General features: G+C 44.8%; 1 protein-coding gene across 1 annotated transcript in view; it reads left to right on the top strand.

Annotated features, from left to right (window-relative positions):
• The window catches only part of LOC149324875 (immunomodulatory peroxidase-like), a 35,414-nt gene that overhangs the window by 377 nt on the left and 12,959 nt on the right, over nucleotides 1-22,078 (top strand). The window contains exons 2-9 of the mRNA XM_089565248.1: nucleotides 1,134-1,275; nucleotides 3,466-3,762; nucleotides 4,356-4,502; nucleotides 10,236-10,365; nucleotides 12,705-12,913; nucleotides 14,343-14,513; nucleotides 16,788-16,967; nucleotides 17,788-17,889. Coding sequence (XP_089421374.1) covers nucleotides 1,206-1,275; nucleotides 3,466-3,762; nucleotides 4,356-4,502; nucleotides 10,236-10,365; nucleotides 12,705-12,913; nucleotides 14,343-14,513; nucleotides 16,788-16,967; nucleotides 17,788-17,889 — 1,306 coding nt within the window. The 5' untranslated portion in view covers nucleotides 1,134-1,205. The remainder of the gene's footprint in view (nucleotides 1-1,133; nucleotides 1,276-3,465; nucleotides 3,763-4,355; nucleotides 4,503-10,235; nucleotides 10,366-12,704; nucleotides 12,914-14,342; nucleotides 14,514-16,787; nucleotides 16,968-17,787; nucleotides 17,890-22,078) is intronic.

Here is a 22,078-nt window from a genome sequence, read left to right as displayed (position 1 = left end):
GATATCAGACTGGCATGAAAAAAAAGAGCTTGCATTTTCTCAAGCCGTGCAGGATTAAAAGTTTCAAAGCTAGACAGAGGCTGCAGACAAAGGCTGTGGAATAATGCGCACTGGCTTGTTTTTTTTTTTAACTTGCACTGGCGTCGACCAGAGCAAAGGGGTTTTTGGATGTTGGCCCCATTGAAATTCGGAAGCCGCTGCCGATTATTTATCTTGCTCCCTTGTGCTCAGCAGCTGAACGCGAAGTCCGCTTAACCACCGCAGCGGGTGCACATTATATACGAAACCCGGTACTAAAAGGAAAATATTATTTTGTTATCAACGACATCTGGGCATAATTTAGAACCTGCTTTGATGCCTTAAGGATTAGGTAATTATCTGGAAAAGACGAGGTCTACAGTTGATATCTGCCAGAAGTTGCAACGATTAAACGCAGCAGCGATTCAAAAACACCAGTGCGTTGCTCGATGAATACGTCAAAGTATAGAATGTGGCCGAGATGAATATGGAGTCCAACAGTTTTGATTTTCTTAGCTCATGTCAAGCTTAAGAACTCTTAATACGGCTTGTCATTATTTTCTATAAGAAGCATTTATGTTGACATCCGAAAAAGAATACATACGTATTTGCCGGCATGATCCAAAAGAACCTATAAAGGGGTACTCCGAAGTAGAGTTAAGGCCGCCGGTTTAGAAAGCTGGAACTGGTTGTTCCAGCAAGCAAACACATTTCTTAAAATTTTCTTTTTACGACCTCTTCGTACGATGAGATTAATCGGTTTAGAACTCATCCGCCATGCCACTGCGAAAGTGTTCTGAGGAAGTGGGTCCATAACACGGTCTCACTGTCGTGAATGTTAGCCGTATGATGGCGCTCTGGTGCTGAACAAAAGGTTCTTACTTGTAAAATCAAACCGCGGCAGCCACATTTGGGTAGAAAGAAATGTGAAACCCACACCTTTTGTTAATCTGAGATTTCGCAGAAGATAATGTAAACGAGGCGGTAGGATTACATTGGAAGCCGTTTTCTGGACCGTCTTAAGTAACCATCGAGAATATTTAAACTTGAAATCTCGATTGTAGACTTAATCCATAATGCGGCGCATTTTAACCCCCGACCACTTGCCCTTTCAGGGTGCTCTAAGTCTGTGCGAGCACTGGGGCAGCGACATCCCAGAGGACTCCTTCCTATCTGCAGGGGCCAAGATGCGGATCCTCTACTTGTTACTACTAGTTCTCTTCCTTGCTGACTTGGCCATTGCACAGAGAGGGGGAGGTATAACTTTTTATTTTCCTTTAGTCAACAGCCACCGGAAATTTTGTGCAAAACGCGAATTACTGTTAACCTCAGTGTGACTTTCGAATCAAAACCCGACAGCAACTTTGAAAGCATCTTTAAACACGTGAATTGATGTTGATTAATGTATTTTAAATAGAAAAAAGTTTGCCCTCTCCCTTGCACAAAAATTGAGGATGAGTGAGACCTGTAAGCTCTTACAATGGCATAATATGGAGTTTTTTCGCTTATACTAGAAGGTGAACAGTTGTATGCCTTTTGCATTTTATAGCATCTTCGTAAAAGTGGACAGCATGGAAAATCGATATCAGGAGCATGACAGGTGCAATAAAGTCGAGGAATTATAGTTCATGAGCATTATACCATTCAAATGTGCAGCAGGGCAGGACATCGGGTACTAGTTGACGTTGAGTTAACTTCGTTTTAGCTGTTATGCTGCTGTCGCAGCTTCACGAGAGAGCTTTCCCGGCATTGATAAAACCACCAGTAGCGATGAAAGTGTCATTGTGGACAAGTGTGTGGTGTAATCTCGTCATAAGGCCACGTTTTCGTTGGTGAGGCGTTTAGTAGAAAATGTTAAACCTGGAAAGCGCATAAAAACAACGGACAACAGAAAGAGACAGACACACGAGCGCTGTCTCTTTCTGTTGTCCGTTGTTTTTATGCGCTTTCCAGGTTTAACATGTCTAACCAAATCGCCCAAACGCAGCCATTATTTAGTAGAAAAGCAACTCAAAGCGGCCTTGTGTGCATTCCGCAGCTGGGGTGACCTACTTAATGTATTAAAAATGTATTAAAGTGTTGCGGTCTCTCATATAGCAAGAAATCAATGTACAAAATGCACTCTAAGGTGCTACATAAAGTGTTTTGCTGCTGCTGTGTGTGCCTTGACTTGTATGTTGCTTCAGCTTGGCAGTACCGAGCTTTAAAACACGGCATCGAGATTAAGAACACTCTTCTACTGTTGTGTTGTACGAAATCTTCTTGACCAGTTCCGCATATTTCTAATACCGCTTATTTCTTGATAAATAAACATAGATATGGAATTTTTTTTCTTGCTTCACCACAAATGCCTCAATGAAAAATGTAGACAGCATGTTCGAAATAATGGTTGCAGCTATATCCTTCAAGTTAACTTTGCACTGGCTCGTTCGTTTTCACCTAATAGAAAGCGCGCAATATAGACACAATTTAAGTGACTACGCGCTCCCTCCCCCCCCTCCTGGTCGACAACCTCACAAGCGGCGTAACTGAGGAATGTCGTCTACACAAGGCTGCAGGCAATAAGCAGGCTACAGGGCATGGCCTGGATCTGTGATGAGTGTTGACAGCACTTTGGCTTGTGAGAATATCAATCAGTAATCGGTTGGCAATGAACACTTTTTACGGAATGGAACAGATAATTTTTGCATACCAATGCGGTTCCAACGCCACTGCGGCATCATGGCTCTAGTAAACATGGCGCCCGAGCTCATCGCAGAACCAATTTACTAACTGTTCTTATTTTCATTTCAGTTTTGTTTAGCCTACCGGTTTCCGTCGAAACACGTTTGAAACTGCTGAACTTTCGGGGCGAAATCGCGCATTTTCGTAACAGTTTTCGAAGCGCGCTGGCATCGTTATGATGTGAAAACAAGAAAACTGAGCCAAAGAATACTTGAAGGAAACAAGTAAGACGGGAAATTATTAGCTTTCTCCACAGACTTTACCCATAATGTCCGGACCAATGTAACACAAGGAAGTTAGGTTATTCACTAGCACACGAGGCGCAATTCAACATTATGCGCCCCTAATAAAGAACAATCTTTTGTTAATCAGTTTGTCGTACGAATAGAGAACCTAGTAGTTCATAATAACATATCTTTTGACGAGTTGTTACGTGGGTCAAGGCAGGGCGCGCATCGCGCATGTGTCGTTTTTTTTCTTGTGCTGTCGTAGTGGCGCGGGCCTTTTCTTGCAACGCTGTAGTTGCTTAACGCTTGGCATTGCTTACCTACAAGAGCCTGAAATTAAGTTCGCTACCGTTTTGAGCGAAACGTAACTATTAACGAAACTCTGCTTCTGTTAAGCCAGTGTTCCTTATCACGCTTTCGTCAAAGCCTCGCCTTGTCTATCATTTCAAAGCAATTCGCGGCCAAGTGTTTATGCATCGCGGTCAAACGAGTGCAGGAGACTTCGAATTCGCCGAAGGCCCTGGTCGAGGTCGAGGCAGGGGACGAGGGCGAGGTCGTGGCAGGGGCCGGGGCAGAGGCAGGGGAGGAGGCAGAGGTGGAGGCCGAGGAAGAGGCCGCGGCGGAGGCAACAAAGAACCGTGCCAAACAGCAGACGGCCAGCCAGGAATCTGCAGGGGCCTGGGCCAATGCGTCTTCCAGTTCAACGACGTTCAAGACATCGCCCGATCCCTGTGCGGGCAGAAAGGAAACCGCGTGTGCTGCCCCCTGAGCACACCTCCTGCAGCGCGAGAGAGTAAGTGAGCGAGACTTGCTAAAGCAGCCTTATACTCAACCCGTGTCTCTACCGCGGGTCTCCAAACTTCAAAAAGGCCATTTTAAAAATCGCAGTACATCTCAGGTGAAACAACGGCCATAGGTGCTCTTGAGAACCCCAGAAAACTACTTTTTTCAATTGGTTCCTTTTCTTTCTTTATCCTGCCTGCATAAGTTTCCCTGGCAATGGGTTAGGTGAAGAAATTTCTAACTTTATGCAATATACAGCCAAGGTTGCCTGCACGACTTCATAATATTCATGCATAAAGCCTCACCTCAGGAAGAGTCGCCAAAGGAGTTTATGATAGAAAGCGGGAAATCATATCTTTCAATGGGGCAGGATGAAAGAAATACATTCTAAACAAGGTAGAAGCGCTAATAATTTCGGTAACATCGTATAACAGATATTGGTGGATGTGTGTAAGCACTTGACTTGTTCCTTTTGTTGGCGCTGCTTAATGTCTAGCTGTAAAGTATTTTTTTATCTTTCTGGGGTCTGCGACTATTTTAAAACTGCTATGTCCGGTCACGGATTTGCGGGGGCCCATACTCTAGCTCTTTTTTTGACCACAGGTGCAGTACGCCGGCCTCCAAAGGGGACCACAACCATAGTTATTTCACTGCCTGATATTACACAAGAGGATCTGGACATCGCGGGCAGAGCCAGCCTGACTATTGTGCGCGGGATAGACCAAGCTGAGAGAGCCTTGCTTAACGATGGTAGGTCTTTTCTTTGTTGAATTTATTAGTATGTGTTCGTTCTGCGTTTTCTGCAAAATGTTTTGCTCATGAGAGAAAAATTTGGAAAAGAATGAAGCGCAAAAAAAGAATAAACAGGGCGATGGACGAAGGAACACACAGGAGGAGCACTGAACTTTAAATACGCTCTATTGATGACGGCTGACAAGCACATACTACTGTCCCTGGCAAAGGTATTGCGCACACATGACGAAAAGAAGTGAGTACTTTTTCAGACAATGTAATGCCAGCCGTGCCAGCGTGAGTACTGAAGCCTGCGCTCTATTATGAACCTAAAAGCTACCGCTTGGTACCTTTCCCTTCCTTGATGACAACAGGATTTCAAGAACAAGGGAGCAGTTGTCGGAGACCTCGAGCAATGACTCCCTACATAAAGCCTTATAGTCTTTCGCTTCACAGCGATATTTTGCATTTTTAGCGTTTCCTCCTTACCCCTAATTGAAGCGCCTCCTGGTTCACCTAAAGTGCAGCTTCCTGGAACTGAAAAGTGCTGCTTCAATCATTCAGCGAAAAGTCTGCGCCCGCACGCGCATTCCACTGCACTGTAGAGTTTATCTTTATTGATGGCTAGGCGCAGTGCGAGCTCTAAACTCTAGGCGGAGTGTGGGCTTTAATAAGTGCCTTTGACGCAATGTGATATCAGCATGAGTGCAGGGTATCTTAGGAGGCTTAGGGGTGCGAAGTTGTATATAAGTTGTATCATGATATCAGTGCCGAAGGAACACATGAACGAAGTTCAACCACCTATAAATCTTTTTGGGATACCAGTGAAAGAAAGAAAACTTGGGGCCTTCCTAACTTCATTTTAAAGATGACAATTATTAGCAAATTGGCCAACCCAGAAATATTCCAAAGGACCCCAAATATTTGGAAGCTGGCTCACCAAAGGAAATGGATTAAGGTGGATTAGCGGAGATTAGTTTGTAGATTAGGGCAATTTAGTCGGGACTGTTCAGTGAATAATGTGGAATTTCTGAGTAGATTAAGGTGGTTTAGTTGGCATTAGTGGTTGCATAAGGGTGGCCGAGAAAGTCTGGTTTGTATAATCCCATATGACAATCCAATGGAGGGAAATAGAACATCCGATCACATTTTCGAATTTGGCGGGATGATAACGTCAGGACCCGCTCTACCCTTGAGAAAACTTTGTTAAAGAATCCGGGTGGTGTTTACAAGGCGAAAACCTAAATCCTACCTCACCAAATATTCTGGTGCGCCATGAAAGGTCTGAGGAGTCATGCGTGCTCCATCAGATGGTATTAATACGGGGTGGCGGTGTTGCGAGCGGGCGCTAAAATAATAGCTCCTGAGTGACGTGTTCAAAAAATTATTATGTCGGCTGCACATGTTCGAAATGTGTCGGATGCCACTATATTTGTCCACAGTTTCCCAAAAGTACGGAGATTTGAACTAGTTATTAGTTCACATATAAACAGTAAAACCGTTCTGCGTTATTTAAAAGCTTGCGTGCAAACTTGTGGATTACGAAAAACACCGAGCATCCCATGGTCGTTAGCCAGACTGCGATAGGTGCATTTTCTCTACTCCCGCTTTGGGCTGTCAGATGAATCTACATGATGCTGATCTAGCGATGGCACTGAATATTATTGGCTGGCCATCATCTTTTCGTCCTCACAAGTTGTCCCGCGTGGTTGTGGCATAGCAAAGATTAAAATTCTCGCGCTGAAGCTGACGTTAATGCCACCGGAATACTAGAGAAACTTACTTTATACATATGGGGCTTTCGGTGTCTATTTACGTATTAGATTTAGTGGCCATCGATAACTTAAAGCTGAGAGGAATAAAAGAAAGCCCATCTTTATAAAAATTGGTTTCTCAGATGTTATTTCGCCACTTAAGTACCGTAACTTTATTGTTTTCAACAATCGCTAGAATTTTAGTTTCGTTGTAGTTTTGAGGGAGTTTTTTGTTTAACTTCGCTTAAGTTGAGTTGTTCCTTCCGTAGCTGCATGAGAGAGCTTTCTCGACATGATAAACAGCGCAGTTGTCAATGGAACGGTCCACCACCAACAAGTCTGGGGTGTGTTATCGTCATAACATTAAATTTTGGTTCGTGATATTAATTAAAACAAATAAGCTCAAATCCTACCTGCACATTAGTGGTATTTGTTTTTTTTTGCTGACCTTATATACTTGTATAGTATCAACCATACGCTCAGTACTGGCATAACAAGCATTGATATGGACAATACAGCAATCACTGCGAGATATTCGCGCTATCGATCACTAATTCGTCCTGTTCTTGATGCATAAATGTAATGGTGATGTAATTGCATAGCTTGCCTTTGCTACGTTGACAAGACAACTTGAGAAAGCCGATGGTATAGATGCTAACCTTGAAGGACTTCCACGAATTCACCTTTTACGGTGTACAAGTGCTGATGGGAGCACGTGTATGCGTGAAGTGAGACGCGCTACTTTTGTCTATGACAACCATTCCAGACCGTACACATTTAGAGGTAGGAGGGGAATTTTTCAGTGGACTGAAAAAGGCGTGGCCTTGCTACACTAATGTGCACAGACATGGGCGGTGTCTCCTACTCCCAGTTTTATGTCTGTCGGTCGGTTTAGAGCACCATACACGTCGGAGCACACTTAATCACTCCGTCAGGCCGCCCTTCATGTTCCGGGTGTTCTTCGCCCGTTGCTAATCGCTCTGACACTTTGAGGGCAACCATCATCCATGGCATACCGTGCAAGCGTCCTTGCCAGAACAGGGAGCAATATGTTTACATGAAACATCTAGCTGCTCACACAGCTAGAACTCGCCAATTTTCTTTCATAGAGCTTAAGTCTAAAGTATCATGCCGTTGTCTCTGCTTTAGAGTTTAATTCTCAGGCACTTTGTGCGTTTTGAAACTACCGAGATTTTCAGAGGTGTGTAGAAAGCACCATCTCGTCCTGAAAAGATGTGGAGCTTCGGTGCTAGCTTAAATGCCTAACTATATGGGCAAAGTGCTAGGCTCTGTATCATCGGGACAATAGTAAAGCCTATACATGCGCCTGCATCGCAGAAAGCACAAGGCAAGGGGAAAAGAACTGCGTTAAATGAAAATAACCTGCATTCCTATTCGGATGCTTGCAATATTTCTGCTGTATGGGATTGTAATATCACAGTGTGTTAATTGCCCTGTTGCTTGCCGGTAGGTTCTAGGAATAGCGTGGAATGCTCAGAAATTTGTACTTCGGAAAGGAAAGAATTGAAATATTTGTGCTGGTGATCTTTTCTTGATTTATTTGGGAGCACGAAAGAAGCGTGTGTAGAGAAGTGAAACTACACCAACTTGTCCAGCTGTCGTTTTCTACGTTTTATCGTGGTGTCCAGCACAAACATTGTTTCAGTTTTCTTCCGTAATTTATTTCCAACTTTGTTTAATATTGCAAAGAACACCTATGCCGATGGATCAGTAGAGGTTAGAGGTGCCGCCCTGAAACCAGTGATTGCGTACTAAGTAGAATTAGAGCCTCTTTAGATATTTCAGTTCCAATATATTCTTTACAATACTCTCTGATCAACAAAAGGCGCTATATTTCCGCCGCGGTGGCTGAGTGGATATGGCGCTCGGCTGCTGGCCCAGAAGACTCGGGTTCGATCCCTGCCGCGGCGGGTGAATTTCGATGGAGGCGAAATTCTAGAGGCCCGTATACTGTGCGATGTCAGTGCACTTTAAAGAACGTCAAAATTCCCGCAGGCCTTCACTACTGCGTCCCTCATAGCCCGAGTCGCTCTGGAACGTTAAACCTCCTTAAACCAAGCCTATTTAAATTTATTCAGGGCCAGGCACTTAATGAGTTGAGGAATTTCTTATATGCATTAATCTCATCTTGTGGCAGCGCAAATAAATTTTTTTATACTCCGTGCGAATTTCTTTGTTTACCATTTGATCAAAGAAGTGTCGGTAAAACAAGAATCTATATCTTTATATAAGTGTCGGTAATTCATCAACAATGAAAACAGCTGTTTTCATCTCTGTTCAAGTTTTTAAGGCTTGACAAATCGGTACGTCAGGAATTTACGTTGCTGGTCATTAAGCAGTTTTTGCGAAACTAGCGCCGATGAGGTAAACGAAAATGAAGTCGACAAATAGAGAGCTTCCCGACAGTGCTTCTTGTGAGTTAGCGGTTGTGGTCTCCAAGAAACAGAAAATAATTTTAGCAGTACACGCATGCCCATATTCAAGGACAGGATACAGATTGTCACCAAAAGCTGCACAATTTCCCATTTGCAACGTTAATACCTATCTTTGGTCCATTTAGAGGCCTCGACACTATTTCGTGAAATCTTTTTATTTATTTATTTATTTTTATTTATTTGGTCATACTGTTAACCCTCAAATGAGGGTCGTTACAGGGAGGGAACAAAAACAAATACATAAATGATCAATCATGAGTCAGAGTTCAAAATTTGTACACAATTTCTCAAAAATATATCAACACCTAGCTCAAATTGTTGCACGTTCATACTCTCCACAACATCACTTGGCAATTTGTTCCACATTTCAATTACGTCAGGGAAGAAAGAATACCGGTACACATCCGTACGTGTGTTAATAGGCTGTAGTACCCTGCTGTGGTTTTTCCGGGAACCACGTTTTAGAGGCGCTTTCACATAATGTTCTTTATTTATTTTTAATGTCCCTTGCATTATCTGGAAAAAAAGTTTGAGTCTATGTTTTATTCTTCTAATTTCCAGCGTTTCCAATTCACACTGCTGCATCATCTTTGTAACCGAGTCAGTATAGGCGATACTTTGAACATATAAAACGTGCTGAAATCCGCTGTACTCTTTCTACCTTCTTTTTTAAGCATTTTTGGTGAGGGCTCCACACAGCATTCGCATATTCCAGAACTGGTCGTATAAACGTTTTGTAGGCGACTAACTTAATTTCTCTAGTTGCGTTTGGAAGTTTTCTCCTAAGAAAGCAAAGCTTCTGGTACGCTTTTGAATAGATATTCTCAATATGAATACGCCAGTCTAGATTATGCGTCACTGTCACCCCTAAGTACCGGAAACTCTGCACCTCGACCAAGGTATTTTCTCCAATATTATATTCAAATCTGATAACGTTCTGCTTTTTAGTTACGTGAGTGTTTAACCGAAGAAAATATTTTCTGCTTACACACTTTTCCATGGGTGCTATTCCTGGCGTCATATGCTGTCTGCAACACTTATTGACTTTTCTCATAATTCGAAATTTAAAGCAGCCCACTTTCAGTGTTCCCAGTCGTTTAAGTAAATTTTGACTATTAATATCATTTCAGGCAACTAATGCGCGATCCCTCTGAATAAAGCAAAAGGCATAGCAGACAGGTTTATGGTTTATGACGGTTTAAAGACAAAAGTGGCTCAGATTACGAAGGACGCCGTAGTGAAGGGCTCCGGAAATTTCGACCACCTTGCGTTCGTTAAAATTCACTAACATCGCACAGTACAGGGCCTCAAGAATCTAGCCTCCATCGAAATTCAAACGCCGAGGCTGGGATCGAACCAGCGTCTCTTGGGTCAGCAGGCGAGCACCACAACCACTGAGGCACCGCGGCGGTTGTAGATTGGAGAACATAAGCGTTTGTTTTACGCCATAAGGAGTTAACAATAATTTGTTGTACTTCATCCCTCCTTCATCGATCACATGCACTAGCATTCTGTCTTCAGGGACTCTCTTCTATTCGCAGGTATATTTTCGAAAGACAAGAGATCTACCGCGTCTCAACACGCTGCGTTCTTCGGCTTCAAGCTCGACGTTCAGTCCCTCGGAAGGGATGGCCTTATAGGCCTTGAAGCTACAAAAGAGCTAGCACGGAGGTATGTTTTCTGCCCGTCTTTATTCACAGGCTGTTTTGCTTGCAGAATCCCGAGCATTTCTAGAATCCAAGAAGATGATAAAGTAAGCCTTTTTTTTCGCAGTGCGTTTTCGAGGATAGAATCATCGCAAAAAAGCAGTGAAAAGTGATATGTGAAACGGGTCACGCATTCGGCTTCTGGCAGTAGCCAGCAGACTCACTCCCGGCAGCACCGTCACCCCTTTAAGGAAAATGCAGAAATGACCGCGTATCTACAAATTCATGCAGGTTTAAGGTGAGGCGGTGTAAATCAATTTCGAGGCCTTCATTACAATCTTTCTCAAAGCCGGAAGCAGAGCTTGTTCTATTGATATTTATTTATTCATTGCACAGCACCAAAAGCCTTCAAAGGTGCTAAGGGTAAAAAAAAGACAATACAAATGATGCCATCAGTGTCACATCTATAAGAAACCCAGATTAAATTGCGAAATAAGAGTTATTACACAATGACAAAAAGTTCACATAGCAATGGAAAGCACGAAAGTCAGTTTTACAAAACAGAATCTAAGACAGGATTGCGCAGACATCAGTCAGAATTTCAGGTCGGTTGGTTCCAGTCACAATTTATGATTGGAAAAAAGGTGATCAAACTACAACCCTTGTGCGTGTGGTTCATTATGATGATGACAAGAGAATGAAGAAGTTGGGCATGCAGTGATGCCTCACCACAAATTTTTTTATGAAACCAAGGAACGTAAAGATAAGATACAGTTTAACTGTGCACGTCGTAAGAGAGGTCAAAAAATTTCATTGCAGACTAACCACTCAAGTCAGAAGGGAGACGAATAAGGAAAAGAAGAAATTCAAGAAGTGGAATTTATGATCTCGAGCAAAATCTATAAAAGTTGCAAACCTCTTTCACGTGTAGTAGTCACGAAGGTGTACCAGCAGGAGGATCATTGGCCTTCAGATATGGCAAGGTTTGATAAACCCACGCTCGAATTGCACGCATTGCTTGAAAAATACAGGAGTATTCTTGAAGCAACCAATAAATCTATTACAAGACACACAATTATCCGCTAGATGTCATGACGAGGTCTAAAAAAGCTGCAATTTTAGCTCTGTAAATCAGGTGCCTAACTATTTTCCTGGTTTGTGCAATGTCGCACGCCCGGTGCGGAGCAGAATGCGGCATGAATTTCTCATAGCAGATTGGACATACGTAGTTTTATGCTTAAGCATGAGCTTTAAAGGAGACTACCCTCGTTTTTCAGCCTTCGTATACACGTGAGGGCATACTTTTAAATGTAAATGTAAACGTAAGTTGCAGTTTAATGGGTGTACATAAGGGCTAAGGAGAACTTCAGCGCATGTGTGGCCTTTTGGTCCGCGGGTGCACCTCTATTGTTTGTTTTCCCGAGCAGTGTTTCAGAGACAATTAGAGAGGAGCGGGAAATCCCGCATCCTTCCATCTGTGCACATGCGATGCATTCTTGCTACTATTTTAATTTTTGTTGCCCGCGGTGATGTATGTCTTGTAGTTTCGTTTTGCCCTGTATATTTATAATTGTGTTTAATTTTTGCCTGGTATCACGTGTTGTTTTTAATTTATTCTTCCTATTTGCTTAATCTATTGTTTTTGCCCCCCTTAATCAATGCCCTTCTGGGCCCTGTAAGGTATTTTGAATAAATAAATAAATCTTAGCGAAGCCCTCAGGAGGGGGAGGAGTGGGCGCTGGCGATAATTTGCCGTCTCTAGTCATTAGGACAATGCATTAGCTGGTCGTATATTCTTTCTGCCTCGACACTTTTCACTGCCATCGGGGCGCTATGATAATGCCAACGTTGTGATAAAGTATGCAGTAGCACTATAGTTCCCGCACGAAGCCTCTGATCACTTGTTGCTGCTGTCATACCATTCGATATCAAAGTCTATGAAGTCATACCAGAGTTATACAATCTCATGACAGTGGCAGCAATAAAGACCTTAAAAGGAAGGCCTTTACGGTGAAGGCCTCCAAGTTGAATGCATTCAGGGTAAAAGGAAATTATGTTGAAGGCCTTTAGAGGAAAGACACCTTAGTAAATGCCTTTCGGGTGATGGCCTGCAGGATAAATTCCTTCCAGGTAAAGACCCTTAATTCTAAGGTATTTAGGGCAAAGGCCTTCAACCTAAGGCCTTTATGAATGCCAGTGATATGATGACCCGCAACGTGAACTGACCTTTGACTTTTGACCTTGTGTCACCCGCAGGGCAGTATTTTAAGGGGGGGGGGGTGAAAATTTCTCGTGAAAAAATGTTTTGTTGAATTTGGAGCTTTGCCGAGATGGCTGTCAATCGTTTTGTGGTCGTATTCGCAGATTCAACTTGGACTCGCTGCAAGGACGAGATGGCCTCCAGAGGTTCAACATCCAGAACACTGTGATCGCTGACGCTTGCCCTAAGATCCCGCGCTGCCCGTCAACGAAATTCCGCTCTCCAGACGGACTCTGCAATAACCTGGAGAACCGAGAGTGGGGGAAATCGCTGACTGCCTTCGAGAGGCTCCTACCACCTAGCTACGCCGATGGTCAGTGCGCAAGCCTTAGAACGCTCTTCTAAATAAGCCATCTATTTATTTGATTTCCGAAACTATAAGAATAAGATTGGGGTGGAGCGCATATGACAGATTCTCTCAGATCATGAATGGCAGCTTGCCAATATCCCCCAAGCGAAAAGTATACAACAGCTGTAAGTTACCGGTACTCACCTATGGGGCAGAAACGTGGAGGCTAACAAAGAGGGTTCGGCTTAAGTTAAGGACAACGCAGCGAGCTATGGAAAGAAAAATGGTAGATGTAACGTTAAGAGATCGGAAGAGGGCGGAGTGGGTGAGGGAACAAACGCGGGTTAATGCCATCCTAGTTGAAATCAAGAGGAAGAAATGGGCTTGGGCAGGTCATGTAATGCGAAGGCAAGATAACCGCTTGTCCTTAAGGGTAACGGAGTGGATTCCAAGATAAGGCAAGCGCAGCAGGGGACGGCAGAAAGTTAGGTGGGCGGATAAGGTTAAGAAGTTTGCGGGGATACAGTGACCGCAGCATGCACAGGACAGGGTTAATTGGAGAGACATGGGAGAGGCCTTTGTCCTGCAGTGGGCGTAGTGAGGCTGATGATGATGCGGCCTGATGCTTGAATGTCCTTCAAGATTTTTTTTGCCAGTACAGAAGGGGTGATTTTATGGTGTAGGCTGCTTGACAGACTTTCTTCAGGCTACATGGTATCGCCATACCGTTACTAAGGCGGATCCAGGAACTGCTCTCAACTGAGAAAGTCTGCATGGCTTCTGTTGCTTTCGCGCTCAGGGTGAAGGAGGAATAATGGCCTGGGACTTACGTATTGCAAAAAAAAGAACGCTGTTGACTGCAGAAACGTGTATTGCCTACATGGCGACTGAGCTCGTGAAGCAATGCATGAAGCACGCTCATTAAGCAATGAGCACTGAAGCAATTTTACTCACGATGATTTGTTCAGGCAAAACGCACGGCGACACGAGTTGAGTATTTCTGCAGGACTACCTAGCCTATGCTAAATTTGATATGCGATATGAAGGGTATGAAGCGTATTCGCTTGACACTATGAAATCGGTGCTAAGTGAAGCACACTCTGAGACAACACGCGAGCTCTCTATATAAACAAATGCGCACAAATATGCTTTAAGGGTTTCAGCAAAGGGTGGAGCAACTAGTATTTTGATAAATGGCTCAGCGATCAAGGCTGTGAAAAGGTAAGATAAGAACAGGCATGGAAGCGGGAGAGTGGATGCTTTCGAGACATGCTTGCCACGCCTGTTCTTTACTTCGATAAAGCTTAGCTGCATGCGAGAGTTTTGGTAAATATAATTGCGTCATGAAAGCACGACTGCTACCAATCCTCTGTGCAGAGTCGTAGGCGTTTCACAGCTTATCACTTCCGCTTTCAAGTTATTAAAAGTGCACTTTCTGTTTCTTTTCCAACAGGCCTTTCAACTCCCCGTGTTGCTGTTGATGGAGGACCGCTTCCAAATGCAAGGACAGTTTCTGTGACACTGATGCCGGACGCCGACGTCCCCAATCCTCTGCACACGTTGATGCTAATGCAATTTGCCCAGTTCATCGACCATGACCTCACCTTGACCGGAGGAACACGATGTGAGTGATGTGTTTTTTACTGCGCAGGAGAAACTGCATGATATTTTTCTAGCGTGCTAAACTAGATCTTCCACTCATCCGCTTAGCCATTCTCCAAGAGGTCCCAGTGTGTTCTGAAGCAGTTGCGAGTAACCTCCTCTTGGTGGCCCGCATGCCACCCACATGCCACCTGCATGGCACATGCCACCACATGCCACCATTAGATGGTAGATGGGCCACCTAGGTCACGTGACCTTGTGACGCAATCACAATCTTCCCATCGGACTGTGAGGAAACTACTCGCCAAGAAAGCTGGCAGTTCAATTAATTAAGGGCCGCCACAGGCTGTTAGGGAAGAGCATCTTGGGTTTCACAAGATCTACCAGCGGCTGTGCTGGAAAAAGCTACCTGCCCAGGAGCTGTGGCGCACAGCTTAACCGCTGCGCCACTGTAGCTGAAGTTACATGAAGACTACCAGTGATCTATAAATGCTGAGTAGAGAATCACCAAATACGCATAATTAGGCATGGATTCATAAACAGTATCGCGTCATACCGTTAGAGCGGAGCCCTTAATAACCAAGTTAAACTAAGCACACAACCAATGCTAGCGCACCTATGTCGTATTTGGCCTAACGAAACTAAATACTTTCATTTTTGTTTAGATTCAAGCATTTTAAAGAAAGTCATCTCCATTTTACTCTGTGTGCTGCCAATTTCCACCGTATTAAGCATGGAAATGGTGTCTACTTTTAGTACGAAATATTTTTGAAAAGGCCGGTTTTTCTCACCGCAGTGTAGAGGACTTATACTGACAGCTCTGTGCTTGACCGAAGCTAGCTGCCGTCCTAAATTCAGGCAGGCGTCTATCCACAAATTGTGGTAGTAAAGAGGTCGCCATTCAGCAATGCAGAAAAGAACCTTCCCTTCAAAACTAATTACATTCAAGCGTTTTTACTCTGCACCATCATTACGTTTCAAAGCAAAGAGAGTAGTATGTAGTCACATTACGTTCGCCTCCTTCACGTCACCTGGCACTTAATATACAAAACGGCAATCGGGCCATGCATGAACAGCAGCATGAATATGAACACGGACAGTGCACTGTCATCTAGAGCATCAAATGTCAGGATCTCAGTGTAAGTCAACGCAACAACTAGCGCCGAATGATTATTCCAAAGTGGCTCTAAAACCGAATCGTTTCGCAGTACACGCTTGCTGCTTTAACCGTTTAGGAAAAGCATTCTAGATGCATAGTGGTTATAATTTCTTGCGTTTTGGCTAGCCCGTGCGTACCATTACAGACTACGAACTTCTATTTTCAGTTTTCGAGTGGCTTATTCAACTTCTTCAAGCACATTGGTTCTGGTGGAAATGTGAAAAATGGACAGCAAGTTTATTACTAACTAAATTAGACATGTGCTTGTTAGCGCCTAAAAAGACATGGAAACTTTTATTGAGGTAGGAATCGTGCACTACGGTGCGATGCTTGGAAGTCTGAGATTTGTCTCTCTTCATGAAAGTTTTATTATCTAAGAAAGTAGGTTTACTTTTCCATCACAAGGTGAGTAATTGGCTCAAGGATCAGGTAATGCCGACCTGTTTCTAGCGGCAGCGAAACTTTAAAATTTTGTTTGCATCTGACGATTACCAGGCTGCTTTATCTATTCTTAACACCAACTCAAGGAGACAAAAAGTCGCAATGCGGAAATCTTCATAGATATGAAACAAATAATGTGCACATTTGGCGCAATTGAAAAGCGAAGCTTTTGATGTTGTCACCGCTCTCCTCTGTTAGATTATAACAAAGAAATAGGTACATTTATTAAAACTCGATAGTCAAAAACTCGATTGTTGCCACTGGCATCTCCGGATATATTATAACTACAAAAATATGAACTTCAGGAAAATTTGTAATTGAAGAACTCGAGTTTCGTCGGTGGCTTTGCTACAACGCCATGGTATAAAATATCCAACTACCATCGACATTAAACTGTTAACTAAGCCGCCGCGGTGGCTCAGTGGTTATGGTGCTCGGCTGCCGACCCGAAAGACGTGGGTTCTATCCCGGCCGCGGTGGTTGAATTTCGTTGGAGGAGAAATTCTAGGGGTCCGTGTACTGTGCGATGTCAGTGCACGTTAAAGAACCCCAGGTGGTCGAAATTTCCGGAGCGCTCCACTACGGCGTCTCTCATAGCCTTAGTCGCTTTGGGATGTTAAACCCCATAAACCAAAGCAAACCAAACCAAACTGTTAACTAATAATTATGTCCGCATTCCATCGCTATCCTACGCAGTCAGCAACGGCTCTGCCATCACCTGTTGCGCCCCTGAACTGATCGCCAATCCGAGTAGGCGACACTTCGCCTGTATGCAGATCGACCTTTCGCCCCAAGACCGCTTCTATGGCCAGTTTCAGCAGGGATGCATGGAGTTTGTGCGCTCTGTGGCTGCTCCGAGACCCAAGTGCAACTTCGGTGAGCTGAATTGTGTGTGAATGGCGGAGATTGACTCCGACGTAGTACAAGCTCTTGGCATGTTGCTGAACAGTATAAAAAAATTTAAGAAAAACAAGTGAACAGGGTGTTTCACTAGCATTTCAGATTTGTGGACAGGAAAAAGCCATGAATTTCAAAGAATTGAACGCGGTGGACATCGAGTATCGTGCTGTAATACATTACAATTACTCTCAGCGCTCTAGTCTCAGCGCTCTAGATAAATGGACTGCAACTAACTGATTAGCAGAGTTTATCCTAAATAACAACATTAGAAATCCTGGTCTTGTTTGTACTATTTTCGGACTATTTTGGCACAAGTACTTCAGGGACTTTAATTATGTGACAAAAATTTGGATTCTTCTTTAACGCTTCCTGCTTTTGGATCCTTGTACGGCCAATTACAGTTCCGTGATCACTACCGGAGCCATTTTTTTTTTCAGGCTGCCGAGGATAACCTGAATTATTCGCGTCAGGACATTAAAAATCAGGATAACATATTTCAGCCTGTTGATTGCGCGACACCTTAAGCGCGTTAGGTCTGATATGTGTGCTGTTCCGAAACACGGAAACTTTTCTGGTGAAAGCTTTAAATTGTCGGGGAGACCGCCGCAATAGAGTTAACAGCACGGGCAGAAATAGACTACTTAGGAATTCATAACACTGACATTGAAGGCAGGGGAAACTATTTTTAGAATGTTTTGCATTTTCTTCATTTGCTGTCTCCGGGAGCCTCTTCGTATGAATTAGTTGTTCTAGCACAACTCACCTCAATACCTCCAACCGCCGATGTCTATCGCAGGACCACGTGAGCAACTTAATCAGCTTACTGCGTACCTGGACGGATCCGCTATATACGGCTCCACAGAGGATGAAGCCAGGGCTCTTCGTACCTTCACAGAAGGTGTGTACCCTAAGCAATCTCATATCCATGTTGCCTAAGCGACCCCAAGCGGCTGTATAGCACACGAGTCTTTATTTTTATTTTTTTTTGGAAACCGAAGCGAAGCTAAACTAGCCAGTTGGTCGCCGAAAGACCCGGCGCCAAGCAAAAAATAAAAAAAAAATATTATAGTGATATCGACACAAAGAAGTTGAGCAGCCTCAGTTCAAAAAGAAGAAACGCGCCGTAATATAGTTCAGGAAAGCATGTTGACGGGCTAGTTCGTTTTGCATCTTGAAGCTTGGGAAAAACCACCTAGGCACAACTAATTTCAGAAGGACAAAAGAAGGCGAGGAGACAACGGACAGGCGCCAAGATGGTTTTTTCCAAGTTTCAATAAAGCGCCGTAATAACCTCACAGCGAAAATTTGGAGTGTGAAATGAATTTTACTTCGATAAAGAAGGCGGAAAACTGATCACCGACCATGTTAGTTTAAGTTCAAGATTAATGAGACATGCAGTTTTTATCCGCTGGGTGTAGTTTACAAGTTGAAATGGTCTAAATGGGAATGAAGTAGGCATCAAAAAAATACCTCTGGCTGAGAGTGCGGAGGTTAGCGATCTTGCTACTGCTCAGAAAAGTCTGAGCCATGTGTTCTACGCGTTCACTGCGAATTCTTCTGTACGGAAACATGCACTTTGCAAAAATGCACTCGGTAAGGTGATGGAAATTACGGCGTGAGGAGGTGCCGTGTGGCCGTATGGGTGTGGAGCCACAATGGTATAATACCTCTCACCTGAGCAGAACGTAGAAAATTGTTTTCAGCCCGATTTATTTAGATCACGACACTATCAGATATGTCGATAGATTCAAATTTCTTGACAGTCTGTTTACATCGACAATGACATGGGATGCCCATGTAGAAGCTATATCTCTTACCCTTTCTCGATCTATTGGAATTGTGTATCACCTTAAAAATGTTTTACCCTTGCAGGTTAGGATGAATCTGTATTACGCCTTTTTTTTATTCATCCTTCAGGGGCGCTATGCCGGAAGGCCCGAGTTTGGCGCTCGCCCGAGTTTCACCCGAGTTTGCAATGACGGCAGTGAGTGAACAAAGATAGCGCGGAACGTGCGCAGGCAGCGGACAATAAAATGTAGAGATAAAGCCACGTAAAGGCGATACAAGCGCACCCTGCGCGCCTGTTTCACACTTCAAACACAATGCACTGCGCAATACCAGGCCGCAGCGCTACCTGAAGTTATCAGCGCGATATCAGCAATCGCGAAATCGTGACTTCTCTGCTATTTATCTGCACACTCGCCGCCAGCTGTTTGACACGCCTTTTCGGGCGCGTCAAAGGCGTGTCTTCTCTTTCAGGATCTATCTGTCTCTCCATTTCCGAAGACGAACAGTGCGCACTAGGTGCACTCTTGTATCAACCCTTTCTCTTCTCTCGAATACGTTAAAAGGCAACAAATAATATTACTAACATTTTGTTCATTTCCAAATTTATTTTAAAATCTGAATCCAATGGAGCGTTGTTGAAAAGTATAGCTTTAGGAAATTAAGAAAGATTTGACACTTTCTGCCGCTAGTGCCGATACTGAGACCATTGCTTGCAGCGTGGCTTGCATACGAACTAGAGCGGCAGCCCACCGTGACGAAAACGAGAGCTCCTGCGCTGACACGCCGCCGGTAGCGCTGCCTTCGATTGGAAAGACTGGGCAACTACTACACGCTGAATCTGTCTTATTTTTCGGCCATTGCGATAATATATTTTATTGTGTCGTATATCAAAATATAACAGTCATGCATCTCCTGGCTTGCATTATAAACAAAAGCAAAAAACTGAACTTCACTGCACCCCCGCGTCACTGCTGCTCTCTGCAGTGACCTCAGGTGGAGCTCTCCGCTGCTACGGCCGCTGCCGCACCCCGCTATGGCCAACCATTGCTTTTAGTACGGTCTTGGCAAATCTCAGCGGTAGAAATTGGTCGTGCGAGCGGATGTGATTCGGTGTGAGAAAAAAAATTGCTGTTTGGCTGTATTCAATGATTCATTACGTATGCCTGTTGCGTGTGACGCCTCTGTAGTGCACTGCGGATGCGAAGAGCGTGCTACCCAGCGACACAACTCATCCTATGTCATCAGACGCTGACTAAAAGCTGTGAAGGGGGTGGCGCGCGTATCTGCGTAGTATTTGTTAACGTCGCGCACTTCAAGGTTTTGCGGACTGATTTGGTCACTAACGTCGATCACCGTTGTATACCGCAGGGACATAGCATTAATATCATTCGGGCAGGTGAGGGATCCTGTTTGTAAAAATGGAATCGGACTTATAACAGAGAAAGGTGTTACGGTTGTGAAGTACGCAGTGCTTGCGTGCTGGAAATTACAAACACTTTATTGCACTGGGTCTGGAGCAGCGATCGTTTGTCGATCCCAGATGTGTTTGACACATTGATGCTGAGCTTTATCACCGATGAAAGGACGGCCAAGCCAAACACCTGTGATGCGATGTTGTTGGAGTAGGACGTGCTCCAAGCACAGGTTCGTCGTCGTGCTCCGTGTTTGACGCCTTGCTAGCAGGTGTGACGCGCCTTCAGCGTTGTGCTGTGTCATACGTAGTTGCAACAGGCTATAGTGTTGTGCAATATTGGTATGCGAGCGAAGAAATCGGCGGCTTTCGCCACGTTGCGTGTCCTTCGCAGAGGTGCTTAGATTTATCAGCGATGACGTCTGTTTTGCCTGTTATATTTCGATGGTCAACATCGTCGATGTCTGTCAGAAATCAGCACAGCCGCGCAGCATACCTGTAGCCGGCAGAGATGTTGGGAGTGGCCCACCCATAGCGCGTACGCATATAATTTATGTACGGCACGCCGGGGGCGTGACCAATGGTTTTGATTGACAAGTGAACTCGGAGCTAAACTCGTGAACGGTGAAATGCCCCGAATTCATCTCGGGACTGTCATGGCGGCAGCAGCAGCAGCCTGGGTAATCGCTTCCTCTGACGGCAAATGTCAGTAAGGCCGGCTGGACCCGTTTACTGCCTTGGCCGACGACGAATTCCAGCGACATTTTCGCCTCTCCAAAAAATCGGTACGATGGTTGGGTAAATAGTTAGGCGGCGACCCACGCCTGCGGAGAGTGCGTACCGGGCTTCATTCACTTTCGGTCGAAGAGCAAGTCCTCTGCGCCCTCCGGTTCTTCGCGACCGGGAGCTTCCAGGGGAGCGTCGGCACAGACCGCTTTATTGGACGCCAATAAAGCACTGTGAGCCGCTGTGTGAGGGACGTCTCCGACGCGCTTATCGACGCGGCTGTGCAGAAGCGGTGGCTCGCTTTGCCCACGACTGCGGCCGAGCGTGCGTATGTTGAGGAGCGTTTCCTTCTGCGCGGCGGCATCACAGACGTCGTGGGATGCGTCCACGGGACCTACATTGGCGTAAAGGCCCCTTCGAAGTCCAGCCCTGGCATGGTGAAGGCCAACTATTTCACGAGGAAGGCACATTATGCATTGAACATTGCAATCAGTAAAAGATAATTGTTCTCCCCAAGCCCTTTGGGCTACTCTACAGCACAGTGCCAAAGTCGGTCCCAGACTCTTTTGGCGAAGACTGGATCAGCCGCTAACCGGTTCCACAGAACAATTCATAACATGCCAGGTACCTTAAGAGAGGCCCACAAAAAAAAAAAATGAAAGATGCCCAGGCTTAGCTTGGTCAAGCCAAGAATGCTTTGCATATTGCGCGGTCTTTTTTTTTTGAGGGCGAGGTATTGCTTGGTGGCACTCGACTTTCTCGGCAAGACGTCACGCGCCGGCGCAGCGCCCCTAGCGGGAGGAGCGGGAGTCAGGTGGTGGCTGCGGCCGCGCGCGACCGCGCGAGTTGGGGCCCAGCTTTTCCTCCGGCTGTCTTCACGTCACGTCACGTGGTTGCGCTCAAGGTCAATGGTGGCTGCCCGGCCGCGCCCAAGGGCTGAACTGAGTGATTGCAATATGCAACGCATAAAAGTGGGCCCCTCGGCAACGGCGAAATCGAAAGTTGCAGATGGCCACTTGTTAATCGGGCCACTGCAGAGCACTCACCACTGTGCTAACTAATTAAATCCGACGAATGAATGTCATCTTTCACACAAACCTCTCGCTTGCATCTAAAAAGTATAGTCACAATGCTGCAGAATCGGGAAGATAACCGTCACTGC

This window comes from Amblyomma mixtum, unplaced genomic scaffold, assembly GCF_055824585.1.
Source record: "Amblyomma mixtum isolate Tamu unplaced genomic scaffold, ASM5582458v1 scaffold_13, whole genome shotgun sequence".
NCBI lineage: Eukaryota > Metazoa > Arthropoda > Arachnida > Ixodida > Ixodidae > Amblyomma > Amblyomma mixtum.
This window is presented reverse-complemented; position numbering and strand designations above follow the sequence as displayed.